Source organism: Accipiter gentilis, chromosome 27 (assembly GCF_929443795.1).
Source record: "Accipiter gentilis chromosome 27, bAccGen1.1, whole genome shotgun sequence".
Taxonomy (NCBI): Eukaryota; Metazoa; Chordata; class Aves; order Accipitriformes; family Accipitridae; genus Astur; species Astur gentilis.
Window position 1 is genome coordinate 3374948 of NC_064906.1, and position 22476 is coordinate 3397423.

General features: G+C 42.6%; 2 protein-coding genes across 17 annotated transcripts in view; one reads left to right on the plus strand and one right to left on the minus strand.

Moving 5' to 3' along the window:
* GNAL (G protein subunit alpha L) overlaps positions 1-11578 on the plus strand; it is a 193658-nt gene extending 182080 nt beyond the window's left edge. For all 7 annotated transcript variants that reach the window (XM_049830328.1, XM_049830327.1, XM_049830330.1 and 4 more), the window contains 5 exons: positions 771-829; positions 1066-1186; positions 2472-2602; positions 4633-4700; positions 9987-11578. In XM_049830328.1, coding sequence (XP_049686285.1) covers positions 771-829; positions 1066-1186; positions 2472-2602; positions 4633-4700; positions 9987-10133 — 526 coding nt within the window. In that variant the 3' untranslated portion in view covers positions 10134-11578. The remainder of the gene's footprint in view (positions 1-770; positions 830-1065; positions 1187-2471; positions 2603-4632; positions 4701-9986) is intronic.
* The window catches only part of MPPE1 (metallophosphoesterase 1), a 34556-nt gene continuing 23344 nt past the window's right edge, over positions 11265-22476 (minus strand). For 7 of the 10 annotated variants that reach the window (XM_049830341.1, XM_049830338.1, XM_049830342.1 and 4 more), the window contains 8 exons: positions 21532-21640; positions 19998-20101; positions 19300-19380; positions 17320-17428; positions 16333-16404; positions 16100-16222; positions 15166-15306; positions 11687-13734 (listed from right to left, as the gene is read on the minus strand). In XM_049830341.1, coding sequence (XP_049686298.1) covers positions 13552-13734; positions 15166-15306; positions 16100-16222; positions 16333-16404; positions 17320-17428; positions 19300-19380; positions 19998-20101; positions 21532-21640 — 922 coding nt within the window. In that variant the 3' untranslated portion in view covers positions 11687-13551. Of the gene's footprint in view, positions 11351-11417; positions 11523-11686; positions 14017-15165; positions 15307-16099; positions 16223-16332; positions 16405-17319; positions 17429-19299; positions 19381-19997; positions 20102-21531; positions 21641-22476 lie in introns of those variants that run through there. The other 3 variants (XM_049830346.1, XM_049830344.1, XM_049830345.1) reach the window with 3 other exon arrangements.

A 22476-nucleotide genomic window follows, 5' to 3' on the forward strand; every position in this document is an offset into this window, starting at 1 on the left:
TTTCATTTTTTAGCTCTCTTTCCATGGGTCCTGGTAAAATTGCCTCACACTTTGCAAAAAGAGCTGATATTAGTTATGTGTAGTAGTGATGCTCTATTGTGGGTTTGTCTGTGGCTGTTTTTATGAACTGGTTCATTGATGTAGCACTGTAAACTCATAAAATACTGTTGGAGATAAGATCTCACAGAAGTCGGTGGGAATCCTGCCATGAGTCAGACTTTGTACAGTGGGACAAGGAGAGTTAAATGTCTCCCTCCTTCCAGAGGGCTGCAAGCTCTGTATTTGTCAAAGTTTTACGCTCTGTTTCTGTAAAACACCCGCTGTCGGGCTGCCTCCGCTCAGTGGTTCTTGTCCAGAAAGGTGGCAGCGCTGACGGGCAGAGCTGCCCCCACGTCCTGCTCCTCCTCACAGAGACGCGCTCTCCCCACCACCCTTCAAAATATGCCAAAACCTGCCACATGCGCTTCTGTGGGCTGGAAAGGCCAACACTTGCCCTGGAAAAGAGTATATTTCTCATTCTGTGGGTTCAGTAGCCTTCTCCTGGCAGAGCAGGACAGGCGGAGCTGTGCAGCTCTCTGACATGCAGCGCAGCATCAGCAGAGCTCTTGACATGCAGCGTGGCATCCGCAGATCTCTCTCCCCTTCAGGCAGTATTTTACTGCCGCTGTCCTTGGGGCTGTCAGATTTTTAAACTGAACCCTCATGCTGCATGTTTCGTATGACTTTCCTAGTGCACATGAGTGATATAACATCCTATGGCTTTTTAACAGCATGTTTGATGTAGGTGGCCAGAGAGATGAGAGAAGAAAATGGATCCAATGCTTTAATGGTAAGTAAAAATATTCCACATTTTTATTTTGAACTTACTCTCTGAGGTGTGAGCAGCTTAGTGTTCATATTCACACAGAGTGTGTCACTAATACAGGAGTCCAGTGTTATAGGTAATTTCTTTGGGTATTTTTGGCAGTTTGGGGAGTAATGGCAGCGTTACCCAAAGGAGTACATGCTGGGATAACAGAGATGGTTTTTTCTCTCTCCTTCCTTTCTTTTGTGTGCTCTACCCAGATGTCACGGCTATCATCTTCGTTGTGGCTTGCAGCAGCTACAACATGGTAATAAGGGAGGACAATAACACAAACAGACTACGGGAATCCCTGGACCTTTTCAAAAGTATCTGGAATAATAGGTAAAACATACCTTATTTCCCACCCACCCTCCCCAATTTAGCTACAGTTCAACTCCTTACAAAATAGGACCCCCCTTACTATATGCTCAGATTGCTTATTCAGAAGATGTCGAGGTAGGCCCCGGTCACAGGGTGACCCCACTTTTCATACAGCTCCTCGGCGGGGGCCGGGGCGCAGAGAGGGTGCACACGGCGTTTCGCCACTGCCACCAAAGCGATGCGGAGCGTGGGGACAGCTTGAAAAGGGCAAGCTCCCAGTGCTGGCTGCCACAAGGGAAGCGGGGGAGACCCCTTCTGGGTGTCACTGTGCTGCTTGGCCGAGACCGAGAGCATCCTCCAAATTACATTTCGTCTCCTCCTGAAATGCAGCAGGAGCAGCAGCTAGCTGTTGGCGTGGCATTCAATTCACCGGCTGGCGCTGCACTCAATACCTGTGTGGGCAGCTGCTCTCGTAAGACTCGTCTCTGAGGGCACACAGTTTCTCTGCCTTGTGGGATGATATTTCATGATATAGATCTAATCTAATTGTAATGGCCATTAAATTGCCATTCTGCCACAGTGCATGTAAATTATAGATACGTAACCAAATAGCAATCTGAATAGGTTCCTGATGGAGAATAAGTAAAAACAATACACAAAATAAGGTAATGAAGTTTTCAGCACATACCTATGAGGATGCTCTGCACTGAGAAGTGATTGAAGGTAGAGTGAGGGAAAACGTTAAGCTTAAGTCCCAAAGGCACATCGTCACAGTGACGGCTAGGTATTAACTGGGGAAGAAGAGAGATTATTTTCTTTTGATTCATCAGGTGTCATACAGGGCACCCTAAAAGACAGGATATCTCTGTGGATGAACGATAGTTAAGACAGAGCAGTCTGGGGGAAGGCAGCTTTCCAGCCTTTTTCTTTTGCTTCAGCAAATCCAAACAAAGTAGACAGTAATACCTGTTCCTGGACTGCGGTGCTCTTAGGAAATGTCATCATTTTCCCAACTCGATATCAAAAGGATAATTTAGAAAACAGTATTTGAAGACTGCTCCCTTCAGCAATGTCTGCTGCAGTTTTTGTAAATGTATTTACGGATCCTATAAATATACCCACCAGCACAGGTGCAACCCAATTGAAACAGTAATTTAGGTCATCTTTTTTTTTCTGTTGAAGCATGTTCCACATTACTTTGCTCTCTGTCCATGCAGGGATAGCCAGTAAATTTTCTATTGAAGTGATCTGTTTTCCTTGATTAACGTGTCAGAGATAACACAAACACTCGGTTTGTTTTTGGCAGGTGGTTACGGACCATTTCTATCATTTTGTTCTTGAATAAACAGGACATGCTGGCTGAAAAAGTCTTGGCAGGGAAATCAAAAATCGAAGATTACTTCCCTGAATATGCGCATTATACCGTACCTGAGGATGGTAAGGTTTTTCACCACGCAGGGGTTGGACCTGGTGGCATAGCCCAGCCCATAGTTCCTCTGTCTGTTTCTCTCGCACACCCAAATCCACAAGCACACACTGCTCCTTAAGGCGAGCTGTTGGTCAGGTAAGGAGCGTGCCGGCAGCACGTAGCTCGGAGGTGCCCCAGCACGGGCAGGGTCTGAAGGGGCTCTGGCTGCTGGCGGGGGTGCGGGGGGACGGCAGGGGGCTGGCTCCAGAGCACCTGCCTTCCCCTTCTTTGGAGCAACCCAAGTCCCAGGAAAGCAAAGCTGCCAGGCACGTGCCTCCCTGCCAGACGCTTCTGCCTGGGCCTCCCGTAGTGCTGAACTTTGTTAGGGATTTGTTAGACTTATTTCGTGGCCATGCTGCATCCTCCGACGCTGTAAACTTCAGCCTTTGCAAATACTGATGGGAAGCCCAGCAGACCAGCAAGGGAACTTGAATGGAGGAAAACCACATCAATAAATACAGAGAGAGCTGTGACAATGGAGCTATTAGCATGGGTTCGGTTTCTTATCGTTTCAAGAAGTACAATGATTCATGCACCGCAATAGCATATTGCATTAGTAAACTCTAGTCTTATGCCAGTTTATACCAGGCAGAGGGCTTCCCAAATATCTGGCACCTGTGTCTAGCAAGAGTGGTAAAACTTGCCCTTTCTGACCACTAGCCTCTGCCTTACCCGAGTGATGCCCCTGGCGTAGTGCTTGCAGCCACCCGTTGGAAAAGGCTTTCCTTCTCCACTGACCATCAACAACAGCCTAGGTTATAGAAGTAAAGATGGTAATAAGCTATTTTCAGCTTTCAGTCAGGTCTGGAATTTCAGAACTGTGATACTGAGTTTCAAGTGGAGAGGATAAATAAACTGTCCTAAAATCCAAGTTAACCTGGCACCAGTTTTATCATGCTAAGGAGTTTCAGAAAAAATTTTCTGTCACCATCACGCAGATTATGTATACAGAGTTTGGGTAAATTTTCAACATTTTTTTTTATAGTAAGCCAGTTGTCAGAATAAAGTAGCTTTTGGTGTTTCTCATCGGGATTTCACAGCGGATACCCAGAGTGATCCAGAATATTCACACATGAAGCAGCTCTCTATTTTTAACCCGTAGTTGTTCATTTATTCTTTGATTTCAGCTGACATTATTTAAGGACAGCAGCACTGAACTCTAAGATGCTGCTGATGGTGCTGCTGCTCTGTGTGTACCCCCAGCGCTATAGATAAGAGTAAAAAGTAGGTTTCCATGGTCTGATAAATTCTGTCCTTTACCATATTATAATCATCTGATTTGGTATCTTAGATGAGGAGAAATCACACTGAAGGGAAATGAATAGGTTATCTCTTCATTGTTTTTTACACTTACAGTAAATATAGTTGTTAAATGGCCTAGATATAGATGACTTCTTCTGCCAACAAACAGTACTGACCGATAAGTCTCCCACTTCAACAAGAATTTAACCTAAGGCCCCTTGATGGGCAGTATATCTAAGTATTCTGCTGACTTGGGGCCTGGAAATAAAATACATGTATTAAAAGATTTTTTGACGCTATCATTTTTTTCAAGTGTAATCTTGTACTAACCATTTTTCAGCCCAAATTCTTGCTTGCAGAAGCTTTATTCAGGACATGCTGTTCTGCTGCAGAAACTGAACAGCTCAGCTGCTTTTTCTAGTTACATTTTCTGATAAAAGTTAAACCCTAACTCCCCGCTTGTTTTGTATCTATACGAACAAACTTGTGGATGTGAGTAAACCTCTTTATGATACAACCAATGACATTGATGCAATGATTTCAGCAATTTTCAGGTTCCTAAAACATGTTAAATGCGTAGTCAGGTTTTACAATACCTTTCCATTTTAGAATTACCTATCAGGAATTTCCTGTGGCTATTTCACATTTTAATTTCTGTATTGAAGGACTAGTTCTTCCTTATTAAATATTTTATTATGAAAAGTAGATTATAGTTTGCATTTCATGTTTCTGATGTCATGTATTTTTAATTGAACAGCAACACCAGACGCAGGAGAAGACCCCAAAGTCACAAGAGCCAAGTTCTTCATCCGGGATGAGTTTTTAGTGAGTAATTTTGATCTTATGCGTGATTCTATCATAGGAAATACTGGCAGATGGTGTAGTTTATTTAGGGAAAACTGATGGGTTTTTTGCGGAAAGCTAGAAGGAGAGGAGAACGTCTGGCAATTCCCTGATTCTTTTCAGCTGGCCATCTTGCAGAACCGTCCCCAGTGCTTGCACATTTTTATGCCCATTCTATATCAAGTCACCTGCCCTGCAAAGTGTCACACAGCAAGTAAGTGCTAGTGCTGAAAACGGCCACGTGCCTGCCTGCTTGCTTCCAGGTTTGGTGAGGGTGCCAGCAGCCCTCCCTCTCTGCACAAGGGGGGGCAACGCCGAGCACTTTTTGCCTTGCCAGTTAGTGAGGTTTTCTGTGGTTGTCTTTACCTGTAAGATGCTACTGGCTGTTGCCTTGAACGTTTATTTTGTGTATCCGGTCCGTGTTTAAGCAAATAGGCTTTTTGGTTGGTTTTTTTAATTTTCATCCTGCATTCCTCCAAGGGCTTTGGCAGTGCTGAGCTGGCAAGAGGGAATGAACAAAAAAAGCAGATTTTATCTTTAAATAAGATTTCTGTTTTGCCAACGAGGAGGTTTGCCTCAGTCTAGGACTGGTGTCATGGCCCTACTGAGCAATCATAAGAAAGTTTCCTTGCCTGGTCACAATTACTCTTGCAATTAAGGTTTCCTCCAGAGCTGGAGCTGAAGAGGTGTCGTCTACATTTCGCAGATAGAAGCAGTTATCAGGCACACAATCACAGCCCAGCACTGCTATCAGAAACGGAGGGCTTAATCTGGTATCGCCTACGGCTTCACTCCTATCGAGTCATGCCCACAATGCAAAGCAGTAACAGAGACCAGAACCAAGGCTCATCTGTCTTGCCCTACTGGTAGAAACTCTGTGGGGCTGTTAGAGAGAACAAATTTAGTTATTAGAATTAAGAATTTTAAAGTCATTACGCATTTACAAGTATTGTTAGGATTTGCAGCTGTTGATGCAACAAGAAAGAAACAATTAACTGTGTTCACACCTTGGGGTTTTCCGTTCACCGCCTTAACCTTCCGGATTCCGAGGAAAAATGTCAGAATGTGCTGTTTTAACATAAGAGTTACGGGGAAAAAAAACCACTTGAAGCCAGATCTCTCTTGTGGTAACGCTGAAATGGTGTGAAGCAGGTGATGGTATCAAGTTTGGAAGGAGGCTCTAAGAGAACCCAATTATGGGGAAACTAGGGTGAAACTCCCCACCCTTATCTATTTTCACTATTTAAAAAAAACACACCAAGGGTGAGGCCCTTGCCTGCCATGGCTCACGGGCGTTACAGAAAGAGGCCACCTATGAAGCGGGTAGGGAGGGGAAGGGGCACAGGCATTGCAACCACATTAAAAAAACACAGTGTGGCTGCAGGAGCCCTCAGCAGCCGCGGGTGCTGGGTGCAGGAGAAGCCTTTGGGCCGGGGCCACCACCCGGCATCTGCCAGGCAGTCCCTGGGGCTCGGGCGTGGGGCCGAAACAGGGCTGAAACGGCTTTCCCCGCTTTCCCTGCAACCGCCGCAGCCCTGTCAGAGAGCATCTCCTCCGTAAGCGATGTTCGTGTGTCTCCTGCCTGGGTTTGTGGTTGGGTTTCTCAGGGTAAAGAAACAGAGGGATGCGGTCATTTGAACAGTTGCTTTAAATTCTTGGGCTGTTCGAAATGCAGGACTTTCAAGTAAGGTGTTTCTGCTCCCACAAATGGTCTGAAGAGCCCGCATGTGCCCCGAGTAATGGAGGCTGTGCACGGGCCCAGCGGGGAGGGCGAGGTGGGCAAAGGCTGAGTCAAAACACCGACTTTCAGGCTTGTGGAGTAGGCAAAAAAGGCTGTTTCAGAAAGAGGGGGACAAAGGGGGTGGGGGAAATAAGCTTGGCATCCAGACTGGGGAGGGGTCGGATGTCCTTAGCCAGGTGCAAGGAAGAAAAGGTGTCTATTTTCTGCCTACAGCCTTCTTGGCTCTGCTTTACACATTTCTTTCCAAGTCTCTTTATTTATGACCTTTTCCTTGTCCCGCTCTGTTAAATTTTCAGACATGATTCAGAGAAACCTGTTTTTATTCATTTAAAGCTTTATTGTGATTTTTATCATGGTAGCGGGTCTGCATAAGGTGTGGATATGTGTGAAAATCACCACCATGGGGCTGCACCCTTTAAAACTCTACCTGGCTGTGGGCACTGGTGGTGGCAAATTTAAAGCATGTAATTCAAAGATTTTTTAGAAGGAGGTTAAATGTAAACACATTTCCAGCAACTGTTGCTACGTGGTGGTATATGAGTATTAGGAAGGCAAAATACATGGGCTCCTGATTTCAGAATTGATGCAGGGGCCTGTAGCCTCTGGAGGCATTGGTGGCCAGCCTGGCTGCTCGGCACCACTGGTTTTTAATGGGGGGAGTGGTGGGCGAGGGCTGACGGGACATATCTTATAGGAAGTTCTCCTTCCTTTGGTTCAGGCACGTCCTTTCTCCTCCCAAGCTCTACACAGAGGCAGCATGCTCCTGCGCTTCTTGTTTAGGCTACTCCCCAGCCCCATGTTGGTGTTTTGTACACAGGGCTCTCCAGCTGCTGATGTTTCATTTTAATACATCCCCAGTGTATAGGTAACCCCTGTTAAAACAGTGGCATGGCTTCTCTGGTTCACGCTGATTTTTAAAAAATCTGAATCTGGAGCTGCTGTTCAAACACACAGGCCAGGCTCCCTCAAATCGTGCATTTGGCTCCTCGCTGAAAACTGTCGTCCTGACCCCTGCAGTACAGGGACACCAGTATTAAATGCTCACACACTTGTGTTACAGGAAAGTAAATGTTCTTATGTTGCTGTCCCAGGGGATATTGTTTTTCCCCTCTGAACGGGTGCTAAGTAATACACTACTATTCAAAATGAGTTTTGAGTAGGGGTGAAAATACTGCATTTATCTTAAAATGAGCTACAGAGCTGTCGGGACCAAAAAAAAACACCCTAACATTTTGGAAATACATCCTTTGACATGCCTTCTATGTAACCAGGTGTCACCAGAACATTGTGGGCAGCGTACTACCATAGACATTAGTGGAATCAGTGCATGAAAAAGACAAGCAAACACTTGGTGAAAGAACAGTTATCTTACCAGAACACAAGGAAAAGATTGAACGTTGGGTCGGTGGGGTGGGGTGCTCCCTACTGTCCCGCATCTGAGTGGCACCGAAAGCGTTTGTACGTTGTCCCTCACTGATGGCATGTAACGTTTAGTCTCAGAAAGCGTGTGTCAGAGGAGTCTGATCCCCGTCTCGCATCCTTACGGTATGTAACCGCTGTCTGCAGACCGTACAGAGACATTAATGTGCTTGTTGGAGCGTACTGAGATGGTGCTGCTTGGAGGAAGTGCGCTGGAAGGGATGAGAGCAAGGTCGCAAGTGCAGCTGGAGGCTGCACGTACAGATTTGGGTCTTGGCGCAGAGCAAAAGAGCCACGGACCCCGGCAACAGGCCAAGGCTGAATGCTTCCGAGGCTTGCGAGTTAAGAATGAAAAAGTGCAGCAGTAGTTGTGAGGCAGACTGGACCGTCTTTCAGGGCACAATATGGTTTTTTAAGTCTGATTTGGAAAAAAACAAAAATTTAGTAACTGGTCTCTCCATGCTGCAGCTGAGTGGTGGCATACCACTGTCATACAGAACAGATCTGCGGGGGGGGGGAAATGTAAAGCAGCTATTGTATCAAACATAGAAACACTTGCATTTTTTTACTGTTTTAAAATGTCCATGCACACCACTGTCCTTTTGGCCCTTGGGTTCCTAAGGGTCTGATTTCCCCCAGACTTTGCAAGACAGCAAAGATCTCCTCAAACCCTTCTGGAAGATTTTGCAGGTAGACAAATACAATCTACATTTTAATTGAATTTCAGCATTTCACCACCATTGCAGTAATTTGTAAAATTTTTTCTTGTTTTGTTATTGTTTAGTGTATTTCATGCTTCAAATATGGTCTTAACAACTTACCCATCAATTGAATACGTTTTTGAATTAATATTTATCACGAGGGTAAGCCTTGAACTAGGTATTGAGTGTGGCTTAGTAAGAAGAAAATAGTTTTTAGTGTATGTATGGAATACCCCGTTTAATTAGTGTTGTAATTTGTAATGTTGCCTACGTTACTTGCAATTTCTTGTTAATCTACTTATGTAAATTGTGGCTTCTAAATGTCTATAGTTTTGCCTATCTGTAGCTGCGGGTATTTAAAAGGTCAATCCTACATGTAAAATAAATCACTGTATTAAAAATACATAGTGTAGCAAGAGAGAGAGACAAAACGTTTCTTCTTGTTTAGCCAGTATAATTTGTAATAAAATTCAGACTAGATATTTTTATAAAAACTGTTATCCCAGGAACTGACCTTCTGCTTTCGTGACATTCCATTCCATATATATTCTTCAAGATAATGATCTAGAATGGATTTATATTTATCAGTCCTATAGTAATACAGAACAAAATTAAGATATTTTTTTATATATATTTTTTAAGATCCTGGGGAATTTTAACAAGAGAAGAGTATGAAGTGACACTGGAGGTCAGGTTAGCAACCTAAAAAGTTGCACAGTAGCCTTCTGAAAATTTAATTCTGTGTGGTCTGATGTTTACTGGATTTGTGCATGTTTTATTATTCTATGGGAACCCGGCCGCTCTGCATGATAATGCCACCATGTTCTGGTCTCAATAACGATACCAAGTCTTCAGCCAGCTTAATAGGTGCTGTAAGTAAAGGTAGCTTCAGGGGCCTTCAGCTTCAAGAAGCAGAAGTAGTAGGATGTTGTTCTGCGCCACTCCTGGCTTCACAGCTGGGAGGTTTTCTGTTTGTGTTGCTGATTTAAGCCAGGAGTTCAAAAATTTGCCACATGATGGCACCAAAAAAAAGAAGAGAAAATCACTCCTGGGACAGCTGCATGGCAGACTGCCGTGCTGTCAGCAGCACAGGTTAGCTGCAGTGAGGTGCAAATGACAATAGCTTGTGCAGATGATGGTAGCACCAGCGGCTCTTACGAAGTACTACTGTACTGACCCCGTAAGAGTACCCATCACTTTTTTTAATCTTCATTTCAAATTTGTGGTTCATATTGGACCAGACCGCAGACCCTCCTTCTTTGTATTTATTTGTTTATTTTAATGACCTACATACAGAATTTCCCAGGTCTCGTGGTACTCCGTAAGCGTGTAGACCGCCGATATGTGAAACTTCTTGTGGCACGGCGCCTGAGCCTTTCCCCCCCCCCCCCCTCACTTTTTCCACAGAGGATAAGTACAGCGAGTGGAGACGGCAGGCATTATTGCTACCCACACTTTACATGTGCAGTGGACACAGAAAATATCCGCAGAGTGTTCAACGACTGTCGAGACATCATTCAAAGGATGCATCTCCGCCAGTACGAACTCTTGTGAGGGGGATCACCGTGGAACCTGTGGTTTTAAATTCTTTGCTCCTTACTCTTTCTCTTGATACTACCCCACACAGGGTGGAAGAATATACTATAGAAATGTCAGTCTCTTCACTTTGTTTACTTTAATTATTTAACCTTAAAGCTGATTTGAAGCAAGTTTGGGTTGTTTTTCCTTCATGCTTTTTGGGACTTTTGTGCTTTATTTTGACATGCCACTTCTTCGTCATTCCACTAAGCCCTTCGGCTACCTCTGTTCCCTTAGGTTTTGTTTTTTTAACTGAACGTGACCTGCTAAATTTTTTCCAGCAGGTTAACGTCAGTTCAAACTGGTATGTCAGCTGGATGACACTAAAGTCACACCTATCCCTCTGTGTGGGTTTCCTTTTTAACATGACATTGAAGAGTACTTGATGGGTGAAAAAAAGATTAATGCACTTTGTATCAGGTTATTAAATACTGTTGAGGAAGTAGACACACAATGTAGCAGCACCACAATATTTATTACTCTGTCACAGTTTTTAGCATTTCTGAGTTGCAGGTCAACTGATAAAGTGACCTCCTCTTTTAAGCCGTTACTGGCACAGGAAGTAGAGTAGATAATGAGAGGAACAGTGAAGACAAAGCAATTTTTCTGGGGTTTTGGAGCTAAGTGTCTCTGCACACCTCAGGCATTTGAATTACAGCTACTTTTCAGCCTGTTGCATCTAGGCAGAAAATTATACCACCCTCACTTACGTTATTTGTGCTGTCCACAAATGATCCTTTTAGTTCAGATCATTCTTGGACAACAGTCCTCTCCCTATATATATTTTTTTGTTTTACTGCTGGTTTATTATATTGTACAGACTGTAAAATGTAATATTATTTTGTACAACTTTATTGAAGAAAAATACTTGTAGAAGATCTTTGTGCCTTGATTATGGCTGTACCTGTAAAATGAGCTAAGATGTAAGTATGTTTTTGATTGCGCTGTACAGCTTGATGTCAACCTTACCTGCAGCAGTGACTGGAGGTAAGAACTTTATCTGTAGAGTTTAGGGTTTTTTTTCTGGTTTATATAAAATGCTCTTTAGTATAAAAATTATAAATTATGCAAATTAACCACTTACCTTTCCAAGTAAGGTATTACAGTCACCGGATGTTGCAGCAAACATGCCTTTCTCTTTTGAAGTCTCAGCTTTAAAACATTGGAATTCATTCAAGTGTCCAAATTGCAACCTGGTGTTGTTTTAATGGGAAACAAGGATTTTCTTTTTTTCTTTTCCTTTATATTTAGGAAATATGTTTGGTAATTCTTTGGTCATTCATAGAACTTCACAATTGCACAGACCGATTGTGAATGTGTAAAGCACCATTCTATAGAGCTCTTCAATCTTTGTACCAACAGCGGCTTTCATTGTGCAAGTAAATAGCGAGAAAGAAGAAAAACAAAAAAAAAAAGGTGTATAAACCCTTGTGTCTGGCCTAAGAGAATTACAAGATGACATTTTTATTTCTCTTTTAATAAAGAGACACATTAGAAAATTGTTTTATTTTAAATATTGTAGAATCAAAATGTGTGAATATTTCTCAAACTTGAATAATTTATGCAAATGACATTCTCAAAACAAGTTGTGGTACAGTACAATATATAAAAAGCAAGAATTGCTGTAGCAATAAGGCATGTCCTTTTTAGTAACTATAACACTGCTTTATATTTTATACATAGGTGTTTTATGTCTGTGACTATATACTTTTCCTGTGTCCAAGATAACCTGTACAAATGTCTAAAATTACAGTTGCAATAACAGAAACCTAGAGAAGTGTTAGACTACATTACTTTATAGAGTGTTTTACCACACTTTGGACCATTCCCCCCCCCCCTCCTTGCATTTTAAATTTAGGGAGAGATTAAGAACTAATATGTTCCCCCCATTGGTGTATAAATCAGCAGGTTTGATTAACTTTTTACTATAAGCATTGTTATTAGTTACAAACCCAAATCAGTCATCTTTTTAAATTCAGACTACACAGAAGTCGAGAACTTGTTTCTATTTGATGATAAACAATCCCATTTTAAATACTGTAATACGACCCTTTCTTCTTTTTCCCAAAAACATGTATGCTTTGATATCTGTATGTTCAGTTACTCATCAGATATCACCCAGAAAGTGAAAGGCTGGGTGGAATAAACTAATAATAAACAAAATTCCCAAATGCAAAGATTCTTGTCACTTCCCACGCCAAAGAAAGTAATAGAGTGAATAACAAAAGATAGTCTTTTCTTTAAAACGACCCCCCAGCCCAGGAGTTCAGGTTAGAGCTCCCAGCCTCTGCAGGAGTGTCAGCAGGGAAACTGGTCCTGGTGTGAAAGAGTCCCTCTGGCCTTTCTTGGGCCGGTGGGGAGAAGCAGCAGGTTTGTCGCATCTTCCCTCACACACAGCACCCTGAGACGCTGAGCTCGGGTTTTGCATTGGCCCGGCTCTGCAGTGTGCTTGCAGCACGGCTGGCAGCCTCCACCTCCCCATGGAGGAGCTACTGCAGTTCAAAATGTGACTCTACAATAAAGGTAACAGAACTTGGCAGCCCTGCAGGAATCTGAAATAAGGCGCATTCCTATCCCTGTCTGTCCGTAGACTGAGGGCCAAGGCATAGGATAATGTTACTGCAGCTGTATTTGACCTTCCTTCTTGCAGAAGATCGGCAACTGGAGGGCCCCTCACCACACAGATCTCTGGGATGCAATAGGGCCCTCTTTTTTTTAAGCTCATCATAGCACATCTTTTTAAAAACAGCAGCTTGAGGTGTCACCCTAAATTTTTTTTAAGCAGGTCTCAAGAGCGTATCAGCAAACTGGATCCACGAGCTTCTTCCCGTTGTGTGGTAGATGATAACTGCAAATTGTAGTCCGCTAACAATTTCATGTGTCAGGAAGATTTCTTGTCCCAAACCACAGTCCCTTACATAGGACATCCTAAAAAGGCTACAGAAATCCACATCTAGTTTCTGCCTGACCCTAACAAACAGAAGTATGACATTAAGAAGGGCCATGCAGCAATAAAACAGAGAAACGTTTCCAGTTTGCAGGACTGAGCCTCCACCAGGGTAAGACACTAGTGCAGATAAGTAACGAGGCTATAGGATTTACATAATGTACAGTTACACTTTTAATATACATATTTGATACAAAAATTATAGCAGGAAAAGGACTCATTTGATTGTAGAATACAGTATTTTTGTACAGCATGAAACGTTCATTTCAGTTAATTATTTATCCTGTAGTAGTCATATCAGCTGTATAGGACTTCTATGGTATGTGTAAATGCAACCTGCCTTCAGACTAGCAATCAAATTAGGTCATTTGCTGGCATGAATATAGTCTGATGTTTGACTGTTCTCAGCTTTGGTATTTCAGTGACTGAATGCAGATGTCTGGCTCTTCATACTGCTTTATGCTTACTGATTAAACGCTGAGCAAAATAAAATGGTGGAGTGAGAAGCTGACAATGAGCTAGTATCAGGATTACAAGCAGAGCACCTGCTGCACAGTATATAGTAAAGACTCTGCTCTCATAGGGAAGGAAGCATTTTTGGAGGGAGAAGTCAGTTGGTGTTATGCTGCCCTGGAAAAGAAATGAATACTGTCACTTTGCTGTTACAGTGGGTTCCAAATCGGGAGTAAACACCACAACTGTCAGATCTCCCCTTTCTAAATTCTGTGTTGGGTGGCAAGGGTTGGGGCCAGTTTCCTAGTACCAGTGCCTTCTCCAGGGGGCTGAAGAGTCCGTACCTTGCGGTGCTGGGCGCTAACTGGAATATTCACCAGGCCAACATTAGCCCAGAGGCCAATCTTCCCTATATTCCATCCAGCGTAAATAGAGAGCTGGGCTCCTCATCCAAGCTGCCTTCAAGAGAAACCTAACTTTAGCTGCTGTAAATCCACCTGGAAGGAACCTTCCCAGGCTAAAGTTAGGTTTTGTGAATGTGCCCCTTCCTCCCCCCGCCCAGGCCCTCCTCCTACCCAGTACGTGCTGCAAAAAACATGTTGGCTAATCCAAATTCTGAACATGAACTTCAACAACAAAGAACTTCATTGGGTTTTGGCTTGACTTTGCAGTTCAAATTAAAGTTTACAACAGACCGAGGCTGAGTTAAAACAGTAGTGAAGATGATGCAACTTTCATTAGCCAACCTCTTGTTTTGCAGTGAAGATGCACTGTCTGGCATGTGCAAAGAGCATGTGTAGTTTGAAGGCAGCTACTCTCAGGAATACAGAATAAACAGAACTACTTTCAACAAGAAATACTAACAGTTGCATAAAATGAATTGAAAAGTTTGGGGTTATCTGTGTATTAAGCAGCCTAAACTCAACAGCAGTAAAAATATATGAAAGATTTCCTCCCCCAAGTCACAGACTACTCTGTAAACAGATTGTAGGTTTTGCTTCTTACTCCAAGTTTCCAGGAGTTCTGTTTTATTTTTTGAACTGTGGAACTAATTGATTTACCTCTAAGGCTATACTGAGCACTGGAACTGCCTGTGAGAGCATAACCAACACACTGTACAAAATGTGAATTGGAAATGAGGAAGCAGGCTATTGGCATGTGACAAAACGTTTTCACTGTGTGAAGCGGTTAATGCACAAGTGTGAAACACCACAATCACTGTGCAAGGGTTTGAGGTGGATACGGTCTTGTTTTCATAGTTGGTAAATCAACCAAGCCAAACTAGTCTTTCTACTGTTCAGTGCACAATACTGATTATTTTTACAAGTCAATAGTTTACAATGCACCCTCTTTATAAGAAAACGTTGATGCTTGTACCCAGATACTAATTAGATCTTTAACAGCATTGCTTTGTACCACACAGAACATGGTGGCTCCCACAGATGTACTTTATAAAGTGGATGCAGTGTACTGAGTGGGTTGGGTGGGTAGGCAATTTTTTTTTATTTTTTGTTTTTACAGGTAGAATCAGTTTTAAAATATAGCTGACTGCCATGTTGATTTATTTATGAAAGTTATCTGACAAAAATAAAAAAAATTAAAACTTACCATGATGAAACTAGGGTTGTTTCTATTCCTCCAACTGAATGACGGGACGCTGATTTCTGGAATTTTCCCCGCATGCAGCACTTCACAAGCACTATGTGTATGCCCACTGAGAATCAAACGGGGATGAAACCACCATAACAGCTAGAACACAAAACGGTAAAGCGCAAAAGTTAAGTCATAACTAAAAAGCAATTGAGCTTAAAACCCTTTTTTTTTCCTCCTAACAGAACGAAGTTATAGCAATTCTAATATTCGTACAAAGTGTTTCATGTAAACCTGTTTTGCAGTAAGATGTGCTGATATTGTAATATTAATCATACCCATTTGGCCCTCATCCCAAATACTGGCCGGGGTGGGTTTTTTTGGCCATACAGATCAGAAAAACAAACGCAATAGCATGCTGTTGACATCACAGAGAACCTTGATTTTAGTAAAGCAATGTAATTTTCTTCTCTAAGGGAGAATCTTGCACTGCCAGTCTTGAGTGAAGACATTTATGCAGAAGGAAACAAATACTGACCATTAGATTTTTAGGGAATACTTTGACTTTACATTTTCTCGTCAGTACTAATTCAGAAGAAGCTGTGCTTTCGAAGCATTGGAAAAGATGCTTTCTACTAGGTTTGTCAATAATCTACAGAGTATATAAAGCACAAAATGCTCAACTGGAGGTAACGGCACTGCAGCAAGCTTAAGAGCAGTGGGACTTACAGCCTGTACCTGGGACACCCAGCAGAATCAAGGCCACGATCCTGATGATCCTCAGGGAAACAGCTCTAATAAGCAGCCTCTCAAAGGCCTTGTTAAAGTGGGAGTAGCTGTGGTCTGTTTGTGTCAGCTAACACCCTTTCCAAAATTTCTTAATCTAGATAGATCTACACCCATATCCCCCTCCCACCCACCCACTGATACTCTAGTTCCTAATATATCAAACCTTTTGTGATGCTTCCTGAGACAGTACATCATACTTCTCTTTGAATAGGATGTTCTTCTGCCCTGGAGGAGCAGAATCTTCTCCACTGCATTCAGCATCACTTTTCCGATAGAGAGGGTAATGCTGGGATAAATTCAAAACAAGAATCGGTTGTTAACAATCCAGCCTTTCTGGAACAGTAAATAAATACACTAGAAACGTCAACATGTTGCCTCACCCCATCTCCAACACACCTGTAAAAGGATGGGTTCTGAAGCTGGAAGCTTTTCCACATCACTGCACCTTTCGTTGGAATGATTTGGTTTCTGTGAATAAAATCAGTCCATACATCTTGTCAGCACCATAGGGGTGGGGAAGGGAAGTAAACAATAGCCAGGTTTTCAGGGGTTTGGGGTGGGGGTGTTTACAAAAAGCAGTATCAGCTCAGAGTACAGTGTTTAAATACTGTCCACTGTATAAACTTTTAAGAGCCTCCACTGTGGATGGAAGGGGAAATGCTTTAATTCCCCTTGCTGTATATGCTGTAAATATGGTTGCACTCTTTCTGAATGCAGAAAGCAACAGCAGAATCTCACTGCACAAACAAGGCAAAAAAGATTGCGGGCAGCCTGAGAGAGACAGCAGAGTGGCAATTTCTCTACTGGGAGCTGCTTTCCTGATTGACTGCCAACCCAGTCAATCATGCTGCCTACTGTGCAGGCTACTACTCAGCCTATGAAAAAGGGAAGAGGAATGAAATGCAAGAAGCAACTGGATTTGATGAAAAAATACTACAATTAAAACTTTACTAGGCTCTCAAGACAGGACTCCAGTAGAATCAGAAAACTTTAAGAATAGGCTAGCTTGAAGGATATAAAACAGAACAATATGCATAAATATAAATGCAGGGATTACGTAGTATCTTAAGTCAGTCAAAGGGAGGGTTACAGAACTGCCATTCCTCAGAACACAGGAAATGACACCCTCTGTTTGTTGGCAGCACTGACAAGGAAGTTAATACCATTAATGCAAAGCAACACAGTTAATAGTTAAGTAAAAATGGTAAAAAAAATGGCAAATGAGACAAAAGAAAGATTTGCTAACAACAAGTTACAATATGAATTGGAAGCAGCTTTTTTTCAGGAGAGTCTTAGTTATAGCCTGACTATTGCTGCAGTATCAGTATTCCTGTTGCAGCAGCTGAGTTCCTGGCTATGACCAGATCTTTAATAAACTCTTACCTGCTGGGAGCAGTTCAGTTTGTGAGAAAGCGCCACAAGCTTTGCCTCTGAGGTACGGCAGACAGCACAGCCATCACCTTCCATGGCTACGCTGTTTACTAGGACAAAGCTGGAAAATACCAGGGAGTGGGCAAAGAGAAGGGAAGTGGGGAGGACAGGAAAGCATTTGCTATTCATGTACGCATACAACGCAAGTGTTCCAGAGCTTGACAAGACAGCAGAACATAACAGCTTCCAAAATCACATGCTATAAATTCTCTTTGGAGTATCCATACTGTAGCCTTTTCCTTACCTCGTAGGCTGCTTTATAAGCAGTTGTTAATTAGGCTGCCCAATATACTGTATGCTGTGCTTCATATTTACACTTAAAGATTTTTTATATTATAATGAATACTGAAGTGGTGGTATTCTAGTGGAACGTCGGAAGCCCACTGAGCTGAATTCTGAGGGAAAGGAGAACTTGCTTCTCTCCCCACACACATTTTAGACCTCAGAGATGTAATTTTAGACATTTGATTTCCTCAGACCTACTGAAAAGCAAAACAGCACCGCATTTGGCTGGCTACCCTGAAGAAACTTAGTTTCATACTTTGCGGTCTCATACAGAAAACAGGATTTTATTTGTAAAAGAAAAAGATTTCCCTGTAGATTTCAAATCAACTTTGAACTTCGGCCACAAGATTTGTACCTGTTTAGTCACTCATTCAGGACTTGAGATACATTCCCAGTTCAATTCAGCATGTTTTACAGACATAAATAAGCTGAATCCCTCCACTTAAGAGACACTGGTCAAAACTCACCAAAATTTAATTCTCTTTTAGCAAATTAAGCTGCTTTTATACCACAGATTTGTTGTACAATAGTTTATCTATGAACATTTCATTAATAATGCAGCTTATTTCAATTAATGAGCATGATACTGAACATACAATCTGCAACCATATGCAAGAATTCTGCTGTGCTGTTTTAGCAGAGGGGACATGCAGATATTCCTGAATAACTTATCTTTTAAAATGGCTGAAATACGTATCTAGAGGACCTCACATCTGCATGATAAACAATAGCATTATACTGAGCATTCATGAAGCTTATAGATCTTCCTAAAAAAGGAAGAATTTCTAGACCTGTTCAGAATATTTTTAATGTTTGCTTAAGAGAACCAGTGTAAACCTGTAGGTTTTGAATTTACATGAGTGATTGTAACCTGGTGGCATAGATGGCACAAATGCAGAGCAGCAACAGGTCTTCCCTTCATATATCTGAGGTTTAAAGACAAATGCCTTCCACAAACCCACTATCGCTTTCCCTCATTGGGTTCCTGCATGGTATCTAAAAGTAATGAAAAGGCCACACTGCAGAAAACTGCAGACAACTGCAGCCACAGACACGCAACTATGAGAACAAGGTCCGTAACAAGGTCTGCTCTAAGCCAAAACTAGCTTGTGCGTTATTACCCCACCCTGTGGAAAAACTGTGGACAAGCAACTGCTATGTTCCCAAATTCCTCAAACATGAGTTAAGTTCTGCAGACTAAAGAAGTTATTAAAATTAATGAAACTCTTAACTTGTAAGCACAGAGGGGGTTTGTTTGTGTTTCTTTACTGAATCCAATTCTTGTTACGTTTACAGCCATGGGTCATTACCAGCTGCAAGGAAGTAAAAAAGGCAAACCAGAGAATTTGATTCTGACTCCACAGTACTTTTCCATTTAAAAGGAAATATTGTTACAATTTACCTAGCTCAAAGTACAGCTTCCCCTCTACATCAAACTACAGGTTTGTACAAAGTGTTTTGTGTTTAACATATAAGCTAGATACAAAGTTAAAAAAAAAAGGGGGGCGGGGAGGGGGGTAGTTCCAAGTCAAGCATTCCCATACTATTTCATTACAAAGTCCACTCCCAGTTCTCAGTTTTCATCGCTCTGGTCTGCTAGCTCAGTAATCACTATTCTAAACATGGAAAAAAATTAAATATACTCACTTTATTCCTTTCCGTGTTATCAGCTTTCCTGAAGTAAAGTTGAAAACCTTTTCAAATCGATTTACCTTGTAAGTGGTCATTCTGTGTCACAGAGCAAAAATACAACTGAGGTAAGAAACAGGCATTGTAAATCATCCGACCCAGTTGCTTTACAGTTGTAGACCATTCATGCAGCTTGCTGCTCCATTATCTAGATCATGTATTCATTCAGCAAACTCACAGGGATGCTCTGACACCCATTGTGTACTCTGTCCCAGTCCCATCAGTGTAAGCACAGCCATCCTATAGAGGTACAGCAGAGCCAGGCCACGCACTTACACTCTTCTATGCTGAGATAACAGGAAAGAGAATATGCTCAGACTAAACACTTCTCAGACAAGGAGGCCCAACACAAGGAAAAGCAGCTTCGAGGTTTCTCTGCCAATGCAGAAAGACCAGCTCTGAACAAATTCACATATGCTCAGAGAAGCGTAAAAGTAGCCTGAAACCTGTTCTAGAATTTATTCCTAGAGTGCACTGTGCACAGATGGATACCTTTTAAGGTCTTTCTCTAAATTACAATCCCTTCTAATTTGGTTATGATCAAAAGCTTTCTGTGTAACCACACAAGAGGTCGCTCAGACGCAAAACCAGTTACTGTATGCATGCTGACGTTTCGTTCTTGGCACTTGTGTACCCCTTTCACTGACAAGACTTACTCATAATGAAATCCAATGTCATGATTCCCCACAATAACCACTAGCTCAGTAGAAACTGGATACTTAAACATTTTCCGAAATCTCCTGACATCATCTGCCCACGCCTGCATGAAAAAACAAATGGAGGAATTAATGCTGTTCAACAGTAACAAAGAGGTCCTCTAGTATTGTATTGGGTTTGCATGGCAAGGTTTTGGTAGCAGGGGGGTACAGGGGTGGCTTCTGTGAGAAGCTGCTAGAAGCTTCCCCCATGTCCAACAGAGCCAATGCCAGCCGGCTCCAAGACAGACCCACCGCTGGCCAAGGCTGAGCCCATCAGCGACAGTGGTAGCACCTCTGAGAGAACAGATTTACGAAGTGGAAAAAGTTGCTGCGCAACACCAGCCACAGAGAGGAGAACATGTGAGAGAACCAGCCCTGCAGACCCCCAGGTCAGTGCAGAAGGAGGGGGAGGAGATGCTCCAGGCGCCGGAGCAGAGATTCCCCTGCAGCCCCTGGGGAAGCCCATGGTGAGGCAGGCTGTCCCCCTGCAGCCCAGGGAGCTCCATGGTGGAGCAGATCTCCACCTGCAGCCTGGGGGGCCGGAGGGTTCCCGAAGGAGGCTGTGACCCCATGGGAAGCCCGTGCTGGAGCAGGCTCCTGGCAGGACCTGTGGCCCCGTGGAGAGAGGAGCCCATGCCAGAGCAGGTTTTCTGGCAGGACTTGTGACCCTGGGGGGGACCCACGCTGGAGCAGTCCATGCCTGAAGGACTGCAGCCCATGGAAGGGACCTACGCAGGAGCAGTTCATGAAGAACTGCAGCCCACGGGAAGGACTCGCGTTGGAGAAGTTCATGGAGAACTGTCCCCCCTGGGAGGGACCCCATGCTGGACCAGGGGACGAGTGAGGAGTCCTGCCCCTGAGGAGGAAGGAGCAGCAGAGACACCGTCTGATGAACTGACCCCAACCCCCATTCCACATCCCCCTGCGCTGCTGGCAAGGAGGAGGTAGAGAAAATCAGGAGTGAAATTGAGCCTGAGAATAAAGGGGGGGGGGGAGCATTTTCAAGATTTGGTTTTATTTCTTATTATCCTACTCTGATTTGACTGGTAATTAATTAAGTTAATTTCCCCAAGTTGAGTCTGTTTTGCTCATGACAGTAATTGCTGAGTGATCTCCCTGTCCTTAACTCAACCACAAGTCTTTTGATGTATTTTCTCTCCTCTGTCCAGCTGAGAAGGGCAGTGATAGAGTGGCTTTGGTGGGCACCTGGCCTCCAGCCAGGGTCAACCCACAAGTATATAATACAGAAGCGTACACTGAGATGTTTACATTTTCTAAGTTTTATATGAGGGGCAAAAGTGTCAAGATACTATCAAATATGAAGGAGAATCACAAAATTTCAACTCATATCTCAAACACTAGAAACTTCTACCAGTAGGACAACTGTAGTAATATTAAACAAAACATTGCATACCTAGTCTGCTTTCTTCTGTCACCCATTTCCTTCAAGAAATCCTCATTTTTTGAAATAAGAGAGCTGTTGATGTCATACCTGAGGTAAGCTCCATTTTCCTTCATCAAAGACATCTCCCAGAATAAAAACAATATCTGGTTGCAGTAACCATAACGCAGTTTGGAAAGATCTCTCCATTTGCCATTCCCTGAAGGGAAAATACAGACCCAGTCACCACTGCCCAACTTCTGGATCCTCACCTCTGAATACACAAAAACAGCCTGGCAGGAATGAGAAGATGGCTCCTACACACTGAAAATGCCAATATGAAATTCAACTTAAATAGTTAGAAATAAGGTTTCAGTACAGTAGGTGCATCTTACCTGGTGGGTAATTCCACCACAATACAACCAGGACCAAGTCATGCAAGAAGTAACACTAACTTGGATATTTTTCATTACAATTCCAATAAACAGCCATTAATCAGAACAGTGAATTATTTTACTGTGCTAGTATTATTTTACTATGCTACTGTTTCTGCAGCGAAAGTTTATAATGTTCATATCACAATAGAATTAGTACTGTCTTTTCAGAATTCTGCTTTTTCTTCTTTTGGACTAACAGAAACATAGTTTTGTAGACGTAAGATTAGATTATCTTTGTTTTTAAATGTGATTTTGCCTTCAATTCTTCTACTACAGAGACAAATTTCTACCAGCTTCCTTATCTCTGCAATTAAAGGTATTAACTATTGGGACATCAAACTTATCTGGCTCATTTTTAAGGCATTTTATAAAATAGTTACATACTGGAAAAGACTATCTGACCCACTGAAAATAATCAGGCATCTACACCCACATACTACCTGAACATTCAAGACTGCACCACCTCAGTAAGTCCCATTCATTAACCTTTCAACACTGGTTTATTATCCAGCACAGATCCAAATAGGCAAGTCAAAGGCAGCATCCATGCTTCTTACAAGTACCACAACATTGGTTTTCAACATCTGTCCCATTAGCTACAATTAAAAACTCTAAAACC